Raw genomic sequence first — 20,414 nt, forward strand, 5'->3', positions numbered from 1 at the left:
CCAAATTTAACAGCCCTGCTCCCCATTTACACCTGGGACCTTGACACATGACACCAGGGAGGGACAACGACACATTTGGGCACAATTTGGACATGTTCACTGTGGGGTGTACTCACTTATGTTGCCAGCTATTTAGACATTAATGGCTGTGTGTTGAGTTATTTTCAGAAGACAGTAAATCTACACTGCTATACAAGTTGTACACTGACTACTCTAAGTTATATCCAAGTTTCATGTCTATAGTGTTGTCCCATGAAAAGATATAATGAAATATTTGCAGAAATGTGAGGGGTGTACTCACTTTTGTGATACACTGTATATATATATGGGTGTGTGTGTGTGTGTTATTATATCTAATATATAGTATATTAAGCTGCAAAAAGATGCTTTATCCTCTTCAATGTTTCGCAACTGTATTACCGTAAAACGGGTTTTAGGCGCGCAGTAAAACTTGTAGCGCAGTTAGCGCGAGTACAGTTTACAAATCCGAGGGTACGGATTACTAAACCGAGGGTACGGTTTACTAAACTGAGGGTACGGATTACTAAACTGAGGGTACGGATTACTAAACCGTGCGTACGGTTTACTAAACTGAGGGTACGGTTTACTAAACTGAGGGTACGGATTACTAAACCGTGCGTACGGTTTACTAAACTGAGGGTACGGATTTTGTCTTCACATATTTTTTTTCCTTAGTGACCCCTAAGGGGCTCCGTAGATTGTCAATAAAACAGAAAAAAATATATATATTTATTATTTATTTTGTCTGTTCGGCCTAGTAATAAATGACCGGTTCGTGGCCCAGTGGTTGGGGACCACTGTTTTAACTGATTAACTGATTTAACTGCAGTAGGAATATGCATTTTTTGGTTCACGTTTACATGTGAAGCATTTCTGAGAAGGGATGCACTTGACAGCAGATGAAATGAAACCTCTGTTCAATAACACCTGTTGGATTTTCCCCCTATTGCTGCTGAAATTCTTTGAGATCGACAACTTGACTTTTAAATTAAAATGACCTTTACAACTGACAGTGTTGATCTAACCCTGACTTATTTGTTGATAAATTGTTAATAGGATAATCATTTTCTTCCCCTAGATATATCCAAACCATAGACGTTCAGATTTAACTGCTCCCCCTATTCCCCTCCCACTTTTGCAGCTGTAATAGTCCCTCACTCTTTGGGGTGTGTCTGTGGGAATGTCTGCACATTCCAACAACAGAGTATCTGTGAGGTCAGACTGATGCAGAATGACTTACCAATTCATCCCAAAGTTGTTCAGTGTGTTTGAGGTCACGGCTCTAAGCAGGCCACTGAAGTTCCTTAATAGCCCAGCTTGTCAGACCATGCCTTTATGGACCTTGCTTGATGCACAGTGGCACAGTCTTTCTGGAACAGTTGCCTACAAGTTGGAAGCAAAGAATAAGGTGGGAACACTTGAAACGTAGAATTGGAAAGCGTGTGCACATACTTTTGACTATATTTTGCGTGTGCTTGTGTGTTGACACACCCTCTACAGGGAACAAACATAAATATGTTCATTTTCTTGCAGATTTTAGTGCAGAGTTTCTGTTTATTTGGTGAATTTAACATAAAATATGACTTGCCTGTGCAATTCATTTCCAGTGGGTTAAATGTAGCAACCGATCAATAATTGTGCAGGGTGCAGGGCAGAAATACCCCTGGCAGGGTGCCAATCCATTGCAGGACTTTGCCCACTTGACAGTCTTGTCTGCATAGACATCTGGTCGGTCAACAGCAGATCTAAGCAGTGGTGGGCTAGCAAATTATTCCAATGCATCACCCCAGCGCCACCTGTAAAAGATATGTTGGCTCATTCTTACTTAAAAAATGAACAAAACATGGCCGCTCAGGTGGCGGTAAAAAGGTGGCGGTAAAAACACGAATACATCGTATCGAATCTTAGCTCTGCCTGCCGGAAAGGCAGAGCAGCCACATGAACGATTGGCCTGTTGTTCAGATATGGGTGGGTTAAGCCGGATAGGGTCTCTCTCATAACTAATGCAATTACGACTGCTGGCTCATTGATGGTGCCTGCACAGAGATGAGAAAAGAGTGCTCTCAGGGTGTGTTTCTGTACACAGTGCTGAGCTGCACTGCACTCGTCAAAGTGTGGGTGACAAAATGCATACGGCATGCTGCCCACGTGTCGGAGGGGGCGTGGGTTAGCTTCGTTCTCCTCAATCAGAGCAGGAATCGGCATTGGTGGAGAGGAAGCATGACGCAGTTGGGCAATTGGACGCGCTAAAAAGGGAGAAAAGGGGAAGAAATTGCATAAAACAAAAATATATTTAAAAAAAATTAACAAAACATGAAACTTGAACAGGGCTTGTTCAAACTTTTGCATAAGACTATATATTTATTTGACTGCTTTGACAATAAACATGTATTGGGAGCTTTTTAAGCAGCTAGTAAGCGTTAATATGAATTCTTTGTGGTGGAATTTGGAAAGAGCTTGCCTTGCATTGCAGTTTGAGAATTTTTTTTTTCCTAGATACGGTTATCGGTACCAAACTCGGACTGTATGATATAAATGCAGCACCATGCATTAAAATGCCTTAAGTTTGTAACTAAAGATTATCATTGTGCCAGCTCAAACCAGCTCAAATCAACAATCAGATTAATCTCAATCAGTGCTGAAAAATTCCTGGGTGTTTACTGGGAATTTAAGATCATTGGTCACAGCGATGAAGAACAATACAAGGGTTCTTCAAAAAGTTTCCTCACTTTATAAACTCTATTTATTAAGAATTTCAAAAACAAATGACATCACTTTTCTACATTGTCACCTTCCGATGCATTTTTCTCAGTGTCGTACCAACTTTGTAATGCTGTCAGCAAAAAATTTTTTTGGTTGAGCTTGTAGCCACTGATGCACCGCTGCTTTCACATCATCATCACAAGAAAATCTTCTTCCCCTTAAAGCTTCCTTGAGTGGTCCAAAAAGGTGGAAATCAGATGGCGCTAAATCCAGACTTTAAGCTCTCTCTCAGTCTCTCAGACACGACCAATTACTACTCCTCCCGCCCTCACCGTTTCCAACCAAAATATAAAAGTGCAGAAACTTTTTGAAGATGCCTCGTGCATGCTCTCCATCAACGTCTTTAAGCCAACTGTTGGTCTTCTGGGTCTCCTCATGCCTAATTTTTCAGAGACCGGGGGTTGAGCTTGTGTAATTTAACAGCTTTTCTGTTGCTTACTCCGGTGATAACAGCTTGGTTTGCTTATGACTTTGCCAGGCAACGTTCCCTGTTTCTTCAACACTGTAGAGATGAACAGAAGAACAGCTGCCAAATTAGAGATGGTGCTCTAGCGATTTCTTGCTTCTTGCTCTCTCATTCCTGTTCACCCTCTTGCTCTGTCTTGTTTCTTTGTCTAAAGGCCAGACAGCTGGAACAGGTTGAATAATTATTTGGGAAATGAGTGTTTGGTTAGAGACTGTTGATGTTGGAGTATTTTGCTAAGGTTTCCCTCTCTGCGACACGAGTTTAAAAACACTCCCAGCTCAATTTGCTCGTTCATTTGCACAGTTTAATTGTTATCTTTCAGAAATGAGTTGGAAGTCCTGACTTCCTGTCTGACATGGCATTGTAGTGTTTCTCATCTCAGGGATGTAATCAGGCACTCGTGGCCTCATTAAAGAAGAACTTTCGTGTCGACTGTGTGCTCAAATGAGTCGATGTCAGCGACTGAAGTCAACGCAGATATGTGAAGTCACATATCTGTGCAGTTCAGAGTTTATGCAAGAACACGCTCCAGCCACTGTTCTAATCATTCTCACTTTCTGTGGAGCTTTTCATTTTAATGCAGCGCAAGTCTACATATAAATCCCTAAAGTCCCCGGTCTTGAATAATGACAGCGGCGGAGATATCTGCATATGCTTTGATGTTAAGTCTCAAATTCTCTTTAACTTCAAAGTGTGCATATGAGATTAAAAAAATAGCAGTGTGAGGGCTCTGGTGGAAAAGTTAGGATGGAAAGAGGAGTGTACATGGACTACATGAGTGCAAGCTGTGGAGTGACCCACTTAGTAAACAAAAATGTCAGACAGCACAGCAAAAGGCCACTTAAAGGACTGACCAATTATAAATTAGGCAGGCTCTCACCAATATGATTTTTTTTTTCATATTTTTTTACCCTACTACTTAAAATAATAATCACTTTAATTTCTTTGATGCACAATTTTTTACTTACAGTTTGTTAGTGCACCCTGTTAATGCACCTAAATGTGTAACTGGATTGAGATGCGGACTGGCCAGCAATGACATTAAGTTTTTCGGCCTTTACTGGGAAAAAAAAAGTGATAGGATAAGAAAAGTATACAAACGTTCAGTGTTCACCTGTGCATTGACTGTTAAGTTAATGATTGGCATCTGTCCAGTATCTGATGTGCAACCCCATGTAATAACTAAGTAAAAATATTCCTTAAATGAATATATGTTTCATTAGAGCAGCACCAGACAAAAGTTTCAGCATGATCTCCTTGGCCAGTGCAAATTTGTGATTCTTCATTATATATCACTTTCATCTGATCATCCACACTTCATGATTGCTCTATGACTCATTTCTATTTTCAGACATGTCAGGTTTTAGATTTACAAAATTATTCCATCATTTTGTTTCTTTTACTTTGGAATCTGGATATTTTTGATCCTTAAATTAGTGAACCGTTTGTATTTACTGATGAGTCAAGATGGAATGAAGTTCCAGATGGAGGAACACATGAGGTTGTGCTTACATGACAGACTAGATGGATCTGTGTTTTGTTTTTTGAGAAGCTTTTATCATTTGATTGATTCACTGGTTTTATTTACATTGATTGCTTCAGATTTTATCATGTTAATTTAAACTGTAAGAATAACAAAAAATTAAGAAGTGTACATTTTTAAAATATATAATTTCTATAAAATAAAATATATTTTTCTAAACAAATAAAAAAACACTTTTTAATAACTAAATGATTATTAAGATATTTTCTTTCAGTGGTGCAAGTGGTAAAATGCATCTAGTGTAAAACATAGTTATAGTAGTGATTGTTCTGATCCATGGCTTTCTTCCAGTCCTACTTTGCACATGTCTTACCTTTGTCTCCAAGCTATGAATGGGAAATTAAATAAAATGAAAGTGCAGCTTTACTGCAAAGTTAATACACCATGACAGAACAAACTACATCTTAGTTGTCATTTTGGTATTCGCAGTTTAGAAAAGTGGTGTTAGCAACAGCAGGAAGGTAGCCTAGAGGCTAACTGGACTGGACTAGTAATTGGAAGGTCACTGATTCAAGCCTCACCACTGCTAGTTTGTCACTGTTGGGGTCCATGACAGCCACTAAATGCTGTATATGTCAGTGATGTAGAATAGAACTTTAAACATTACTGTCTTTTAAACCTTAGTGCCTTTTAAACTCTGTAATATGAAACTTTGAAGCATTGAGGTTTCAGATGATTCCCGTTTTTATTTAGATAAACTTCAGCAGCACTGATGTTCAGTGAATCATTGTATGTGCTCAGTAAGTGGTGATATTCTTCCTCTATTAATCTCTCCTTTCAGATGCTCTGAGATTTACTTATTGATTACTTCACATCCTGCATGCCGAGGCAAGACTGTAGTTTCAAAATTGGAATAGATTTTTTCTTTTGCATTGATTCACTCAGGTGACAGCTAATGACTCAAGTGTGTGTGTGTGTGTGTGTGTGTGTGTGTGTGTGTGTGTGTGTGTGTGTGTGTGTGTAAACGGCTACTCTTTCAGAGATCAAGTATTGTTTGACATGCATGACCTCACTTTATTCTGAGGTAGGTTAACATATGGGCAATTTTTGCTAGGATTTTGTAGGCATCTCGGGGTCTCTGGGTGTGTAGAAAGGTGTTGTATTCCAAATCAACTTTTAAGCACAGCTGGGTTTAAGCATTGGTGAACAAGACCGCTGCCTTGGGCCCAATCACCACCAAGGGGCTCAAACTAAATAAACCAAATTAGGTTAATCCATACAGTGTAGGAAAAGAAATAGTCAGTATCTTGTTTTTGTTTTTTTGGTATACCTCTAAGGCGCATATACACCCCAAATTAACACACACAGAATTTGATTTAGTATTTTGCACTCCAAGTGAAGATGAAGAAGCTTCTTAAAATATAAAAATATTAAATGATACTTAATTGGCACCCAGCAAACACCTTAAGCATTCTTTTTAGTTCATTGGTTTATATGGTTTAGTTCACAGGACCACAAGGCATCCTTGGACAGGGGTACTAGGCAAGATTTCACAACATGATCTCACACATATAATAAGGGAGGTTACAAAGAACCCAAATATGAAGACTGGTTTCCAAAAAAAAGAGTGTAAGAAGACCCAGCTGCCCTTGGAAAATTGAAGATGATTTGTGAATAGGAATTGCCCCAAATTTAACCACAACGTTTATTGTTTTATTTTCAAACAAACACAGGACCCATCACTTTATAGTTACAAAAGAGTTTCAATGTAAGCATTTAAGTAATAAGTAAGCATTTAAGTAATAAATATGGATTTTCTGTCGTTTGTTTATCTGAATAAAATCTTTACTGCTATAGTGTGGAAGCACTTCTGTAAGTCACTCTGGATAAGGGCGTCTGCTAAATACCGAAAATGTAAATGTATAGTTTTGTTAGAACCTTTAGCAAAAATGACAGCATCACTACACTCAGATGTTAACCTTTATAGTAAATCAAACAAATCACACATATGACTTAACATGTCTTATTAAATAGATGAACATTCTAGTTTTATAAGCCATACCTCAAAAATGAAATCAAATTGTTTAAATTATTGGAATGTTTTATTCCAGATCAAGTAAACAGAAAAAATTATGTAATCACTTTGTAACTTTGGGGACAGTCGTAGCCTGGTGGGTAGAGCTTTGGGCTATCAATCGGAAGATTGTCGGTTTAAATCAAGACTCTGCTATACAGCCACTGTTGGGCTCTTGAGCAAGGCCCCTAACCCTGTCTGCGCTCTTGGTTTATAGGGTTACGGTACTGGACTAGTAATCAGAAGGTCGCTGCTTCAATCCCCACCACAGCCAGTTTGCCACTGTTTGGCCTTTGAGCAAGGCCCCTAACCCTCAATTGTTTAGACTGTAAACTGTCACAGTACTGTAAGTCGCTTTGGATAAAAGTGTCTGCTAAATGACAAATGTAAATGTAATTAGCATTTTTGCACTGGTGCAAGTAACACCTGAATTAGTCTGAAAATGCAAATCATTCTACAGTTAAAGGGAAGTGTTAATGGACCTTAACGAGCTGTTTGAAGGAAAACATGACTCCAACAAGAGTAGTTGTTGACTAAAACAATGGAAAGGATTATAACAGTCTTTTGAAGGAAATCCAACACAGATTGTAGCAAAGCATGTTGTTTATTTCTGGTCAGCTGTGTCTAAAATTTGTAAGTTTAAACAAAATGGGAAGGTTATAAAATGAAAACATACAGGTTGACCTAGGGAAGTGTTAAATTGTTAGGATAGAACATTTAAAACAATTCCACTAAAATAGGAAACAAAAAAATGGATGGATAGCCAAACAAAAACCAGCACTAAACCCAAACAGAAGAAAAGAGGATTCCAGTGGCTAATGGGAAGCAATCATGGAGTGTGGATGATCAGATGAAAGTGATATTCAGTGAGCGGTAAATTACTCTAGCCCAGTACTGCCAGATTCAGGTCTCGAATCCTCAGTGGTACTATCGGCCGGTTGGTGTCTACATACAGACATGATTGGAGATTGGACAGTTGTGGTATTTTCTTGTACACACGAATAAAATTATAAAATTATTTAAATGTTTACGATAAAACTTACACCGATCAGCCATAACATTAAAACCATCTCCTTGTTTCTACACACATTGTGCATTTTATCGGGCTTACCATATGGAAAAACATGCTTTGTTAGGCCCCTTTCATGCTGTTCTTCAATGGTCAGGACTCTCCCAGTATTATTTGGGTATTATTCTCAGCACTGTAGTGACACTGAGATGGTGGTGGTGTGTTAGTGTGTGTTGTGCTGGTATGAGTGGATAAAACACAGCAGCGCTGATGGAGTTTTTAAACACCTTACTGTCACTGCTGGACTGAGAATAGTCCACCAACCAAAAATATCCAGCCAAGAGCGCCCCGTAGGCAGCGCCCTGTGACCACCGATAAAGGTCTAAAAGATGACCAACTCAAACAGCAGCAATAGATGAGCAATTGTTTTTGACTTTACATCTACAAGGTGAACCGACTAGGTAGGAGTGTCTAATAGAGTGGACAGTGAGTGGACACAGTATTTAAAAACTCCAGCAGCACTGCTGTGTCAGATCCACTCATTCCAGCACAACACACACTAACACACCACCACCATGTCATTGTCACTGCAGTGCTGGGAATGATCCACCACCTAAATAATACCTACTCTGTGGTGGTCCTGTGGGGGCTCCTGACCATTGAAGAACAGGATAAAATCAGGCTAAAAAAGTATGTAGAGAAACAGATGGACTACAGTCAGTAATTGTAGAACTTCGAAGTGCTTCTATATGGTAAGTGGAGCTGATAAAATGGACAGTGAGTGTAGAAACAAGTAGGTGGTTTTAATGTTATGACTGATCAGTGTATCTGGGTGTTCAGAAGTTTCCAGTTTTTTTCTTAGAAGATTACTCATAATTTGGTTATCTGAGAGACTTTGAGTCTCAAAGTAAACATATGTGAAAAATCTGCAAAAAATTATGAATATAATTCAGGGGCTGCTGTCAGAAACAACATAGCTGGTCTTCGTCAGGCCAACTGCAGCTTTTCTAAAATTTACAAGACCCTAGAGGCATAGCAAATCCCTATTTCACAATCAGCTAGTAAGAGAACAGGTCTGTGCTTTGAAACAACTGGTGATGTTGCCAGAATGAAAGGATTTGGAAGACCCAAAGCCTCTTACAGCAGAGATAACCACCTGTTGAAAATCTCAACAAGGTTCTCATACACAATAAAAAACCTGTTAACTAATTTCAAAACCTCTAAACATAAGACTTTCTTAAGAACAACAATACCCAGAAGGTTGTCAAATGTGTATTTTGTGTCTGGAAGATGTGTTAAAAAGTCTTTGCTGCGGTTTGAGGTTTTTGGCAGAATGAGGAAAGTATTTACAAAATTACAGACTGTTCTGTTAAATAATGAGATAACTGCTGGGATGACATGATGACTGCATTAATAAAGGATTAGGAGGTTGATAATGTACAGTGATGAGGAAAACCCTGGAAATCAAATTAGACACTCACTGGGTCTGTGTGAAAACCTAGTGAGCTGCCTTGCTGCCTACTGCCTACCTAGTGGAGAGGATTCTAATAAGACATTAAACTCATAAGGCAGATTATTTAGACGCACTACTAGAAAGCAATTATGGTGATTATGTCACCAGAGTTTTTGCTTACTAAGCTAACGCAGTTCAAACCATTAAAACCAATGGGCTGAGGCAGCACCATTCGCTAGCATGCCAGCTAACATTTTACTTCATGTTCCGAAAACGGTTAAACTGTTACTGACAAGCTGAATTAAATGTGCAAATAAATTATACTTGTACACCTTTATACAAATTAAAAAATTAATAAGACCAGAGCTGGGATTTCTAATACATTGTATCAAATCTCAGCTCTGCCATCCGGCTGGGTTGGGTGGCTATATGAACAATGTTTGGCTGTTGTTCATCCAGGGAGGGAGCCAGATAAGGACCTCATAACTGATGCAATTACGACCTCTGCTGGCTGATTGATGGCGTCTGCACAGAGTAGTGGAATAATGTGATCAGGGTGTGGGCCAGTGATAGCTCAGTGGTTAAGGTACTGGACTAGTAAACAGAAGGTTGCCGGTTCAAGCCCCGCCACCACCAAGTTGCCACTGTTGGGTCCCTGAGCAAGGCCCTTAACCCTCAATTGCTCATCGTGTTCTGCTCATTGTGTAAGTCGCTTTGGATAAAAGCGTCTGCTAAATACTGAAAATGTAAATGTAAAAATTTGAAAAAGTTATTTAAGCTACTACTGTTTTTCTCATTGTCAGCAGCCACATTTTGGGTGTGTTCGAAAACCTAAGGAGCTGCCTCGCTGTCTTACTGTCTACATAAGCGGCTGCCTCAGTAGAGAGGATTCTAATAAGTCATCAACTTATAAATCAGGTTATTCGAACGCGTTACATATCGATTCCATCGGGTTTAGCATTTAGCATCTTGCCATTAAAAACAATGAACTGAGGTAGCACAGCGCTAACGCTAACGTCAATATAACATTTCCCTTCATGTACCGATAACGGTTACATTTCCTGACAAGCTTGAACTTGCAAATAAAAACACTCGGTATAAGTTTATACAAGTTAAAAATCAGTAATATTTTATTTACGTTTGATAATAACTCCATTCGTTTCTCCGCCCCTTTCAGCTATGTTTATTTTTCTGCAATGAATGCTGGGATTGCTTTGGTCACCAAGGCATCGTCGGATGCTTACTCGTCGAGTGAAAATAACACTGAAATATTAAGATGCCTGTTTATTATTTTATTGACAAATAAATAGCAGTTCAGTACATTTATATCTGTGTTAATTATATTTTGTTTTGCAAACTTAGTAATGTTTAAGTCAATCCTGATGCCTTAAGTCTTTCCCACATAATAAAGTATACGGTTTAATAATTCAACAATAATATCGGATCGGTATCGGGTATCGGCCGATATGCAAAGTATATGTATCGGATCGGTATCGGAACTGAAAAAGTTGGATCGGTGCATCCCTAGTTTGAGCACGCTTTACACACCCCCACCCATATCCCATGAAAGTTCTTTTGGTTTTGATCATGAGCAAATGATTAAGTACTTAAGGTAGTATGTATTATCTTTCTCTCTCTTACACACACAAACCAATGTCACTTAATGTATTTCTATAATTATATTAAATACTGAGTTGTTTTCTTTGATTTTACTTAAGTGTCGATGGCAGCCATGAAAACGCAGGAGCAGCGGACCAGTCCCCTAAAATCACCCCTGCAAAGTGAGTGTTAAATGTTTACATATGTTTACAATAATTACAGCTATATTAGTAACTGAAATATTAATTCATGCATCCTCATTAACGGCCTTTTCCTTCCTTTGGTTTTGGTAGAGAATGTTTTTAACTACAAATTCAAATTGTTATTCAGTTAAGTGCTGATTGTAAGCTTTATGTTTGAAAGAAAATGCATTACACAAAAAGTATGATGTATTAGCTTTATGCTGTTGCTATAATTACTAGAATGTATAATAATTTCTGGAATATTTTTACTTCTTTTTACAGACTGAATCTTTTTTTTTTTTTTGAATGGCAGCTTCTGTTTTCTTTATAGCGTCTGGTTTTCTTTACAGAGTTTTGTTATTGGTAATTTGTGTTGGGGGCATGAATGCACAAAGGCACTAGGGCAATATCTAATTTCCAGTGCTTTTTAATTATTTTCAACCCATTATTCATCCTTTAATGCATAATTATGTCATAATACATAATTGGATGTGTTCCTTGTGCCCAACGTTCCCCGGTTAAATTTGGTCTGCTGCAGCCCTGATCATGATGAAGAGGTTGATGAAATGAGGTGGGATGAAGACATGTTTACCACTGTGTTACAACGTCTTTCCTATTAATCCATTTTTAAAGTTTTGGTAACTGAGGATAATAATGGTTTTAGTTTTCCTAGTAAATTTAGCCACACAGTCTAGGGTCATCATTGTCTGATTTTTCTTTTTATGAAGCGTTATACCTGTTCACAATGAGACATCTGGACTGCAGGCAGGCCAGTCAAGCACATGCACTCTTTTTCTACTAAGCCACATTGCTGTAGCACATGTAGAATGAGGCTCGGCATTGTCATGTTAAAATAACCATGGACTTCCTTAGAAAAGACGTTGCCCTGATGGCAGCATGTGTCTCTCTAAAATCCTACATTACACCTCTGGGTCAATAGTACCTTAACGGATAAGCAAGTCACCCATGTGGTGGCCACTGATGCATCCCATACTATGACAGATGTTGTTTATTTTTTGCACCTTTCCCTGATAGGTCTCGATAATGCTTTTTATTTTTGACACAGAGAACTCTGCGTCTGTTTTTCCTGAAAAGCTAAAATGTAATGTGAAATGTTAATAGTGTTTTGCAATTATTAGAAATTATTAATACAACTTTTGAATAGTTAAATCTGTCAATTGCAGATCAATCTCTACAGTAATTTTATTATTGATTTTTTTTTTACCACATGATCCTACATGTTGTGGTGGGTCTGGTGCCACTCTAAATCACTGGGTTCAAGCCAGGAATACATTTATGAACAGGGTGCCAATTCAGTCCAGAGCATTACACACATAATTGCACTTAACAACAATTTGGATCTTGCAGGACTGACAGACTACCCAGACGACGATTGAACCAATGTCCCCAGGACCCAGGTTGCCATTGGTATTTAAGTGTAGCAGCTGTCTAATGCGCCACACTGAATCTCTACAGACTCGAATCACCGTGTCTGGCTGAGGGAAAACTGAATTGGGATTGGGCTGCTGTCTGGTTAAGGTTCTGGTACAAGAGGCAGAGGATTGGAAAAGCATTTTGTCTTCATCTGTTCTCTTTGTATAAATCGACAGCAGATTGTCAAAAAGACAAAAAGGAAACAACAAAAAACATTGCATGACAGTAACACAATTGTTACAATAAACCCAGTTCCATTGCAGTTTTTTTAATTGGTAAAGCTGTCCTGACCCAGAGACCATCCATTGGCCATGTCAACACATTCTTTTACGCATGGCTAAGACACACACACACACACACACACACACACACACACACACACACACACACACACACACAAAGCCTGACCATAACTCCTCCACTAACATAAACACCAGAGCATCACCTTTGAACTCCTCACCTCTCATCTGCTAATCTGTGTAGCTGCTCTGTCTCACTGTTAATCTGACGGTGGCTAAAAATACAGACCCCCTCTTCATGAGATACTGCTGTCATGTTTCCCTTAAATGACAAGCCTATTAAGATGCTATTCTCTTCCATGGGGTGATAAAACCCTGTAGACAACAAACTTGAATGGCTGTCAGTCTCGTCATTAACTGAATTATTTACTCAAACTGGTACTGCACAACATATCAGATGTTAGTGATGCATGTAACCGCAGTATGAAAATGAAAAATATGTTCGTTACCAACCCCTGCAAGTAAGAACTTATTTTTGGCCTACCACTGTCAATTATATCTTACAAAATAAGTGAATTTTTAAAAGAATTTACCTACATTTCATGGACTTTCTATGGATTTTTAATAGACATTTTAGAAAAGCAACAGCTTTAATGGCTGTTACTACAGGTCCTACATTCTACATGCCTGTCCAGTATGAATTACGATTTAACTTCAGACCTAAAGCACAGGTCAGATTTCTCATTTAAAGAGTTTAAATGTTGCATTAAAATGATTTAATTATTTAATTTTTTGTGACTTTAAGTGAACCTGTTTTTTTCACAGGTGATTGCCGTCCCAACACACAGATGAAGTCTCTTCAGTTTCGTAGTATTGCACCTAAAGCACCAACCGTGACCCCATCCTCAGCAGTGGTATCCTGCCAGTCACCAACTACTCTTCCAGAGGCTTCTACAGCAGTCAGCCCCAAATCTATTCTAGTGTCTGGCCAGAACTATGCTCTAATGCAGGTTGCTGGTCAAGATGGTACCTTCTCATTGGTTGCCTTATCTCAGACACCACCACAAAATCAAATTCAGAAGAACCTAAAGCTTCCCATTCCAAGGTACCGGCCAATGAGAGGCAACAAATCTTTAGAAAAGGTCAGCACTAAAACCCAAAACTCAACCAAGGCTACCAAGCTTTCATGGACAAAGTCCCCTACAGTCAAAATAAACTCAAGTATTTCCAGTTCACCTGAAACTCCAGAATCAGTGTCTGAACTGGTTGGTGGGTTGAGCGCTGCGGCTTCATCTGAAATACTGCTGCCAGACAAGACCTCTTTGTATGCAGGGTCACAGACAGCACAATCTGTAAAAAGAAGCATGGAGTCTCTCATCAGTTACCCCACTAGGCCCTCCACCACCACACTTGTTGGTCCTGTCAGTAACAGCTCACCAGTCAAAGTCCAGGCAGAAAATCCTGTATCTGCTGGAAGTGCTATTGCTGTCCTCTCCCCTACTATCTTTAGCAAAGCTGTGCAGATCATTCCCTCTCCACCCAAGGGCAAAATTCCCATCCTGCCTTATGCCAAGGTGAAGAACTCCCTTTTATCATCTACTGGCCTTTCTAGTACACCGTCTTTAGGGATGGTCTCCTTAAATCAGGCTAAAAACAGCATGAAAGGCATCTCTGACAACAAAAACAAGACTTCAAACAACAAAAACACAATTAACCAAGATGCTAATACCACTCACCAGAAGAAACTCTTTGGTAAGAAGCGAGGAAGAAAGAGGAAAACCATGGATGACATTTTGACCTTTGAGGCAAGAAAGAGAAGATCTCTTACATTTTTTAGCAGAAGAGGAACAGAAAAAACTTCATGTGGTCTCCAGTCCTCTTCCTCACAGAATAAGGTTGTGGACATTTCCAAGAAGTATCGCAGCATTCGTCCAAAGCCTGTGTTAGTAATGGAGACCACTGTTCCCCAGCTTGTACCCCTAGTTCCTCTTTCTGCTTCTGAGAACCCTGACCAAGAACACATCATTGGCCAGCAGATATCAGGAAAACCAGTAAATGTTGTTCAACCAGGACTGGTGTCCATACCACCCCCAAGGCAACAACCTGCAGCTAATACTGAAAACGGAAGCAAGTTCATGTATGTTGCCAATCATGCGCTTCACCGATGCTTAACCTGTAGTAAGTGTTTCCGGTTTAAGCATCACTTGCAGAGTCACATGATCAGCCATAGCAACCTGAGACCATATAGCTGCCCAGTGTGCAGAAAAGCCTATGTTCACTCAGGCAGCCTTAGTACACATATGAACCTACATCATTCAGAGGGAAAGCCTAGGAAGAGTCTCCGCTGTGAATTCTGTGAGAAAGCATTTGGGTATGTCGGCGTTTACTTCAGCCACCTGAGAGAAGTACACAGGGTAATACTCACTGTGGAGCCATCCGTCAGTCAACATGAGGAGATTACGCCAACGGAAGGGTAATAAAACATGCACATACTGAATTTACACAATATGGCTAAAAGTATGTGGACCTCCCTGCTTATTTAGAGTTTAGGTACAGGTACAGGCCACTAACTTTTGCCCATATAGTGTATATACATTACGTTCACAGTGTATTTGCAATAGACTTGTAATAGTGAGTAATTCAGTCTTGGTGTAATGTTATCGGCACTACATATTACAGCCATTCACTTGCTAATGCCTTTGTCATTTTAAATGACTTTAAAATTGAACCAAACATGACTCAGACTTGACTATTTTACTTAAACAGCATGTTACTTAGCGTGACACTATTATCTAATAAGTTATTCATGGTGAATGATTACCCAACCTGACCACCCAAAATGGAAACATATTTATTTAGCTTTATAAAATTTAATTTTAGGTTAAAAGTCTGGTTGAACCTTCACTTATGCCGTTTTTGTTTAATGTACAGTATACATGTGTTTTTTTTTACAGTAATTACACAAAACAGCTTAAAAGCAGGTTGCTTGTCTGTTTTGAGTAGAAATGTAATAAACCCCATTTCCGGAAAAGTCGGGACACGTAAAATGCAACAAAAACAAGAATCTGGGGTTTGTTAGTTCTCTTGAATCTTTATTAAACTGCTAAACGTTGTAAGAAAAAAAATTCCAATGTTTTCAACTCAACTTTTGTTGTCTTTTGTAAATATAAATTTTTTTTGGAATTTGATGCCTGCAATACACTTTAAAAAGGTTGGAGTTGCAGGTTTACCCCTGTGTCATGTCACATTTCCTATTAATAATACGTTTTAATAGTTTAGGAACTAAAGATATTAATTAACGTTTTTGAGCATCAAATTGAGAACTTGTTTATATTAAAAATTACAATCAAATTGATCAGCAGGGTCACTCATACAGGGTGGAAAGCTGGACCGGGTTCCTCATAACTGTTGCAGCTATAATCTCTGCTGGCTGATTGATGGCGCCTGCGCAAAGTCGAGGAATAATGCGTTGACCAGGGTGTGGCTCTCTGTACACAAAGCTGATCCGTATATGAACTCGCCTCGTGCAGGTGCAAAGATGCAGTCGGTACTGCACACGTGTCAGAGGGGGCATGTGTCAGTTGTGGCGCTTGTCAGTCAGCAGTGGAGGGTAGTATTGGTAGAGAAGAAGCGTAATGCAATCAGGGTAATTGGATAACTAGATTAGGGAAAAAGTGCAAAAAAAATCAGCAGAGACATTAAGAGTCATTTCTTTGTACCTTTGTCAGATACATAAAGGTTCATAAGAATTAATAAAAAGCATTCTTGTTTTGTTGCATTTTACATGTCACTTTTCTGGAAATGTGGTTAATACCTAAAAAATACACAAATTGGTAGATCATTTACAAAAAAAAAAAAACTTGGCAAGGCACTTAAAGCTATCACTGCAGAAAAAAACAGTAGTGAAAAAATACAACAATGCCAAAGACTGAATGATTAAAAGACGTACTTCTTTTTCTAAAAAGCTTATTGTGGGTTTTCTGTAATTTTGTTAATTATTATTATTATTCTGTAATTATTAATTAATGATTAGCAAAAAGTTCACTAAAGACTTTAGGTGTGGATTTCTGTTTTTGAGCAGGAACTTCTTCCTTGAATAGCCGCCTGTAACCTGCTATTTAAGAAAGAACGTTTTATTCCATCTGGTTGCTGTTTAGTATTTTTGACCCATCTGATATCAGTAAACCAACAATGAACTTATTAAAAGAACTAAAACATCCTCTAAAAGTGTACTTTAAAAAATGTTGACTCTATCTGTTTGTGCTGTAGCTATTTTTCCACACTTGATGCAACATTTCATGTCAGACAGGCCAAATTACTCAAGAGAAACAATAACATTGTGAGGTCAAGGCGACTTCCTTGTGTTGAACTTGTGTAACACAGTTTATTTTTTTGATGTTTAGGTGTATAAACTCTGAGGACCAGGCTTTAGAGCCGCACGTGGACCCTGTCGAGCTGCAGATCAAATGTGGCCGCTGCCAAGCAGTCACACCCACCTTTGCTGACATGAAGCTACACTTGTTGTATGTGCACGGTGAGGAAGTCCAGGTGCGTCTAAAGGATGGAGCCACGAATGGTGGGCGTGAGGCTGAGAACGAGCTAGTAAAGCACGCTGCTCACTACTGGAGGCAACTCAACGAGAGGAGAAACCTGGTGCGCTGTGGAAGCTGTGATGAGGAGTTCTTTTCCTTCTCCAAACTCAAGCGCCACCTGCACTCCCACCATAGGGGGAATTTAGAGAGTCAAAAGCAGGAGAAAGAATGGGAGCAAGACGATAAAGAGCACATTTTTGAGGGTTCCTCTAAAAGCACGACCCTTAGAACAGAGTCATGCTTTAACTGCGTCCTGTGCAGTAAGGTTTTCAGCAGGAAACAAGAAGTTCTAGAACACTGGGGGGAGTGCCACAAATGTGAAAACCCTACCAGACTCTGGGAGATCCTGGAATTTAAAAGTGTTGATACACCTGTCCAAAGACTGAAGTAGCATCCTGCATTAAATTGTTTGTCTGTTACCCCTCAGAGACACAAAAAAAGAATTCTGTTTTGCACTGTTCCAGTTTGATGTTGAATGTTGTTGTACTCTAATTGTACTGTACTATAAATAATTTGTTTTTGTTTTTGTTATTTATTTGTGTATTTTGATTCTTTGAATGGAGTTATGGGAGGAAATTACTAACATTGCTTTAAATAGTAGGTATGAGCATTATACTTGAATGTTTGATCTCATTATTGAAAGATTATGGGTACATGTTAAGATAATGATTCTTAATCACCCAGATTGACTCATAATAACGTACACAGTAATACTTCAATCATTATGGAATTCAGCAGGTGTCTGATTATTCAAGCTCAAATGAAAACGGCATATTAAGATTTCAACCAGCATGGAGAAAACATGCCTTCCAAACTTAAAACAGTACCCACACTGTTAGTGGTATATTGATCAGACATACATAGTGTGGTAGTAAGAGGCTGTGAATGCAGCCTTGTCTCTGCCTTTTGATTAAAACACAGGAAATGCTGAAAGGACAACCATTACAAAGATTTATAATAAAATCTTATATATAGTGACGAAAACAAAAAAATACTCTATACGAGGGTTCTTCAAAAAGTTTCTGCACTTTTTAAACTTTATTTAGTAAGAATTTCAGACACAAATTACATCACTTTTCTACATGGTTACCTACCGATATTTTTTGGTTGAGCGTGTAGCCACTGATGCAGCGCTGCCTTCAGATAATCATCACATGAAAACCTTCTTCCCCTTACAGCTTTTTTGAGCGGTCCGAAAAGTTGAAATCTGGTGGCGCTAAATACAGACTCTAAGTTCTCTTTCAGTCTAATATAAGTGTTTATATAAGTGCAGAAACTTATATAAGTTTAATATAAGTGCAGAAACTTTTTGACGATCTCTCGTATAATATCTATAATATAAGAACACAAATTTATGAAAAACTGTTCAGTTAGGCAAATTGCTTTTTTTAATTCTCCATTCAAAAACCACTGGTGATTGACACAATAATAGAATTATAAGACAATGGGGGTAGGGCTACCCTTCCTGATTTTATTTTTATTGAATTGCGTTGGTTTAATGGACCATTCTTTAAAAATTAAATCATCTTGTTTGTTGAGGAATTCTAAAGGTAAAACTCTGCTAGCAATCTGCACTCATATTTCTCATACAGGTGATTGATTAAGCCATAAAAATTATTAGTTTGAACCGGACTTTGTAAAACTGCCTTATATTTGTTTGTTGGCTTACATAGATTTACTGTCTATACCATTATACTGTACATTTAAAGAGTTGGTAGCCATTCTATAAAATGTCTGTCTAGCCATGTCAGCAAGTTTTGATTTGCGACCACTTGATGCCTTTTGTCCCGTTTAATCCATTTAGGCTATTTTGGGTGGATCTCAACTCAATATTATTCTTTACAGTTTTATTTGTAATTGTGATTTACTCACTTTAAAAATGGGTAGCTAGCAATTGAATTATTAATTATATTTTGAAAAATCTATGCACTAGATTTTTTAGGCTTGAAGAGCTTTGCCAGCATAGCATTAATATGGTTGCACAGTAATGACTTTATGTTCAGAGAGTATTTATAACCTATGCTGCCATTAACAAGTAAAAATGGATGTATAAAATAATAAGGTGCTTAAGATATATCAGTAATGCTTAAAGCTATATATATATACTGTATATATATATATATATATATATATATATATTTATATACAGTAGATTGTTAAAACAAAGTGTAAGTGTGTATGTACTGTTCATGTTCTGTGCTGTTTCTTTGTGCTGAAAGTATCACAGGGTAAATAAATGTTCCTTAATGTTTTGCAATTTATCAAATGTTATATTCATGTATTGAAATAGATTATATCTCTATATAGCTGTGTAAATTGATATATCAAGGATAGCCTCTATATATATTTATATTTTTAAGTAAGATAACATAATTATGCTGCTGGTTTAAAAACCCAATTTTCAGAACAGTTGGGATATTCTATAAAATGCAATAGCAAGAAGAATCTTGATTTGTTCATTCTCTTGAATCTTTGTTTAACAGACAAAAGTATAATCAAAAGAGTTCCAATGATTTCACTGTTCAACATTATTGTATTTTGTAAATATGATGCACCACCATACCATGACAAAGATTAGTGTTTGCACTTTTCACTGATAACAGTCTGGATGGTCCTTTTGATCGTTAGCACAGAGAACTCAGCATCTGGTTTTATACAAAAACAAGCTGCAACATTGACTCATCTGACCATAGCACACGTCTTAAGTTAAGTTGAGCTTGGGCCCAGAGAACTTGGCAGTGTTTTTGTATAGAATTGATGTTTGGCTTTCTGTTTGTGTAATTTCAAACAATGTTTTTCCAAACTATTCCCAAGCCCATGTAGCTATTTTTTATAACAGTATCATGATGTTTTCTCATGCAATGCTACGAAGATTACACACATTCAACAGTGGTTTCCGGCATTGCCATACACTGTCAGATTTTTTTTTAGGATTTCCTGAATCTTTTTACAATATTATGTACTGTAGATGGTAAAATACCTAAATTATTTGCAATCCTGTAATTGGCACGGTGAGCCACGACCCATAAATGCTTGCACTGACTGAGCCTTTGCCAGATTGTCCTTTTATACCCATTCATGATTGCATCACTTGTTATC

The 20,414-nt window shown here is 38.2% G+C and overlaps 1 protein-coding gene across 1 annotated transcript in view; it reads left to right on the top strand.

The window, feature by feature from the left end:
• The window catches only part of znf438 (zinc finger protein 438), a 90,864-nt gene extending 73,085 nt beyond the window's left edge, over positions 1-17,779 (top strand). The window contains exons 3-5 of the mRNA XM_063003687.1: positions 10,988-11,050; positions 13,549-15,196; positions 17,127-17,779. Of these exons, the coding sequence (XP_062859757.1) occupies positions 10,993-11,050; positions 13,549-15,196; positions 17,127-17,706 (2,286 nt within the window). The 5' untranslated portion in view covers positions 10,988-10,992 and the 3' untranslated portion in view covers positions 17,707-17,779. The remainder of the gene's footprint in view (positions 1-10,987; positions 11,051-13,548; positions 15,197-17,126) is intronic.
• Positions 17,780-20,414: the final 2,635 nt, after the last annotated feature.

The sequence above is a fragment of the Trichomycterus rosablanca genome, chromosome 10 (genome assembly GCF_030014385.1).
Source record: "Trichomycterus rosablanca isolate fTriRos1 chromosome 10, fTriRos1.hap1, whole genome shotgun sequence".
NCBI classification, from domain to species: domain Eukaryota; kingdom Metazoa; phylum Chordata; class Actinopteri; order Siluriformes; family Trichomycteridae; genus Trichomycterus; species Trichomycterus rosablanca.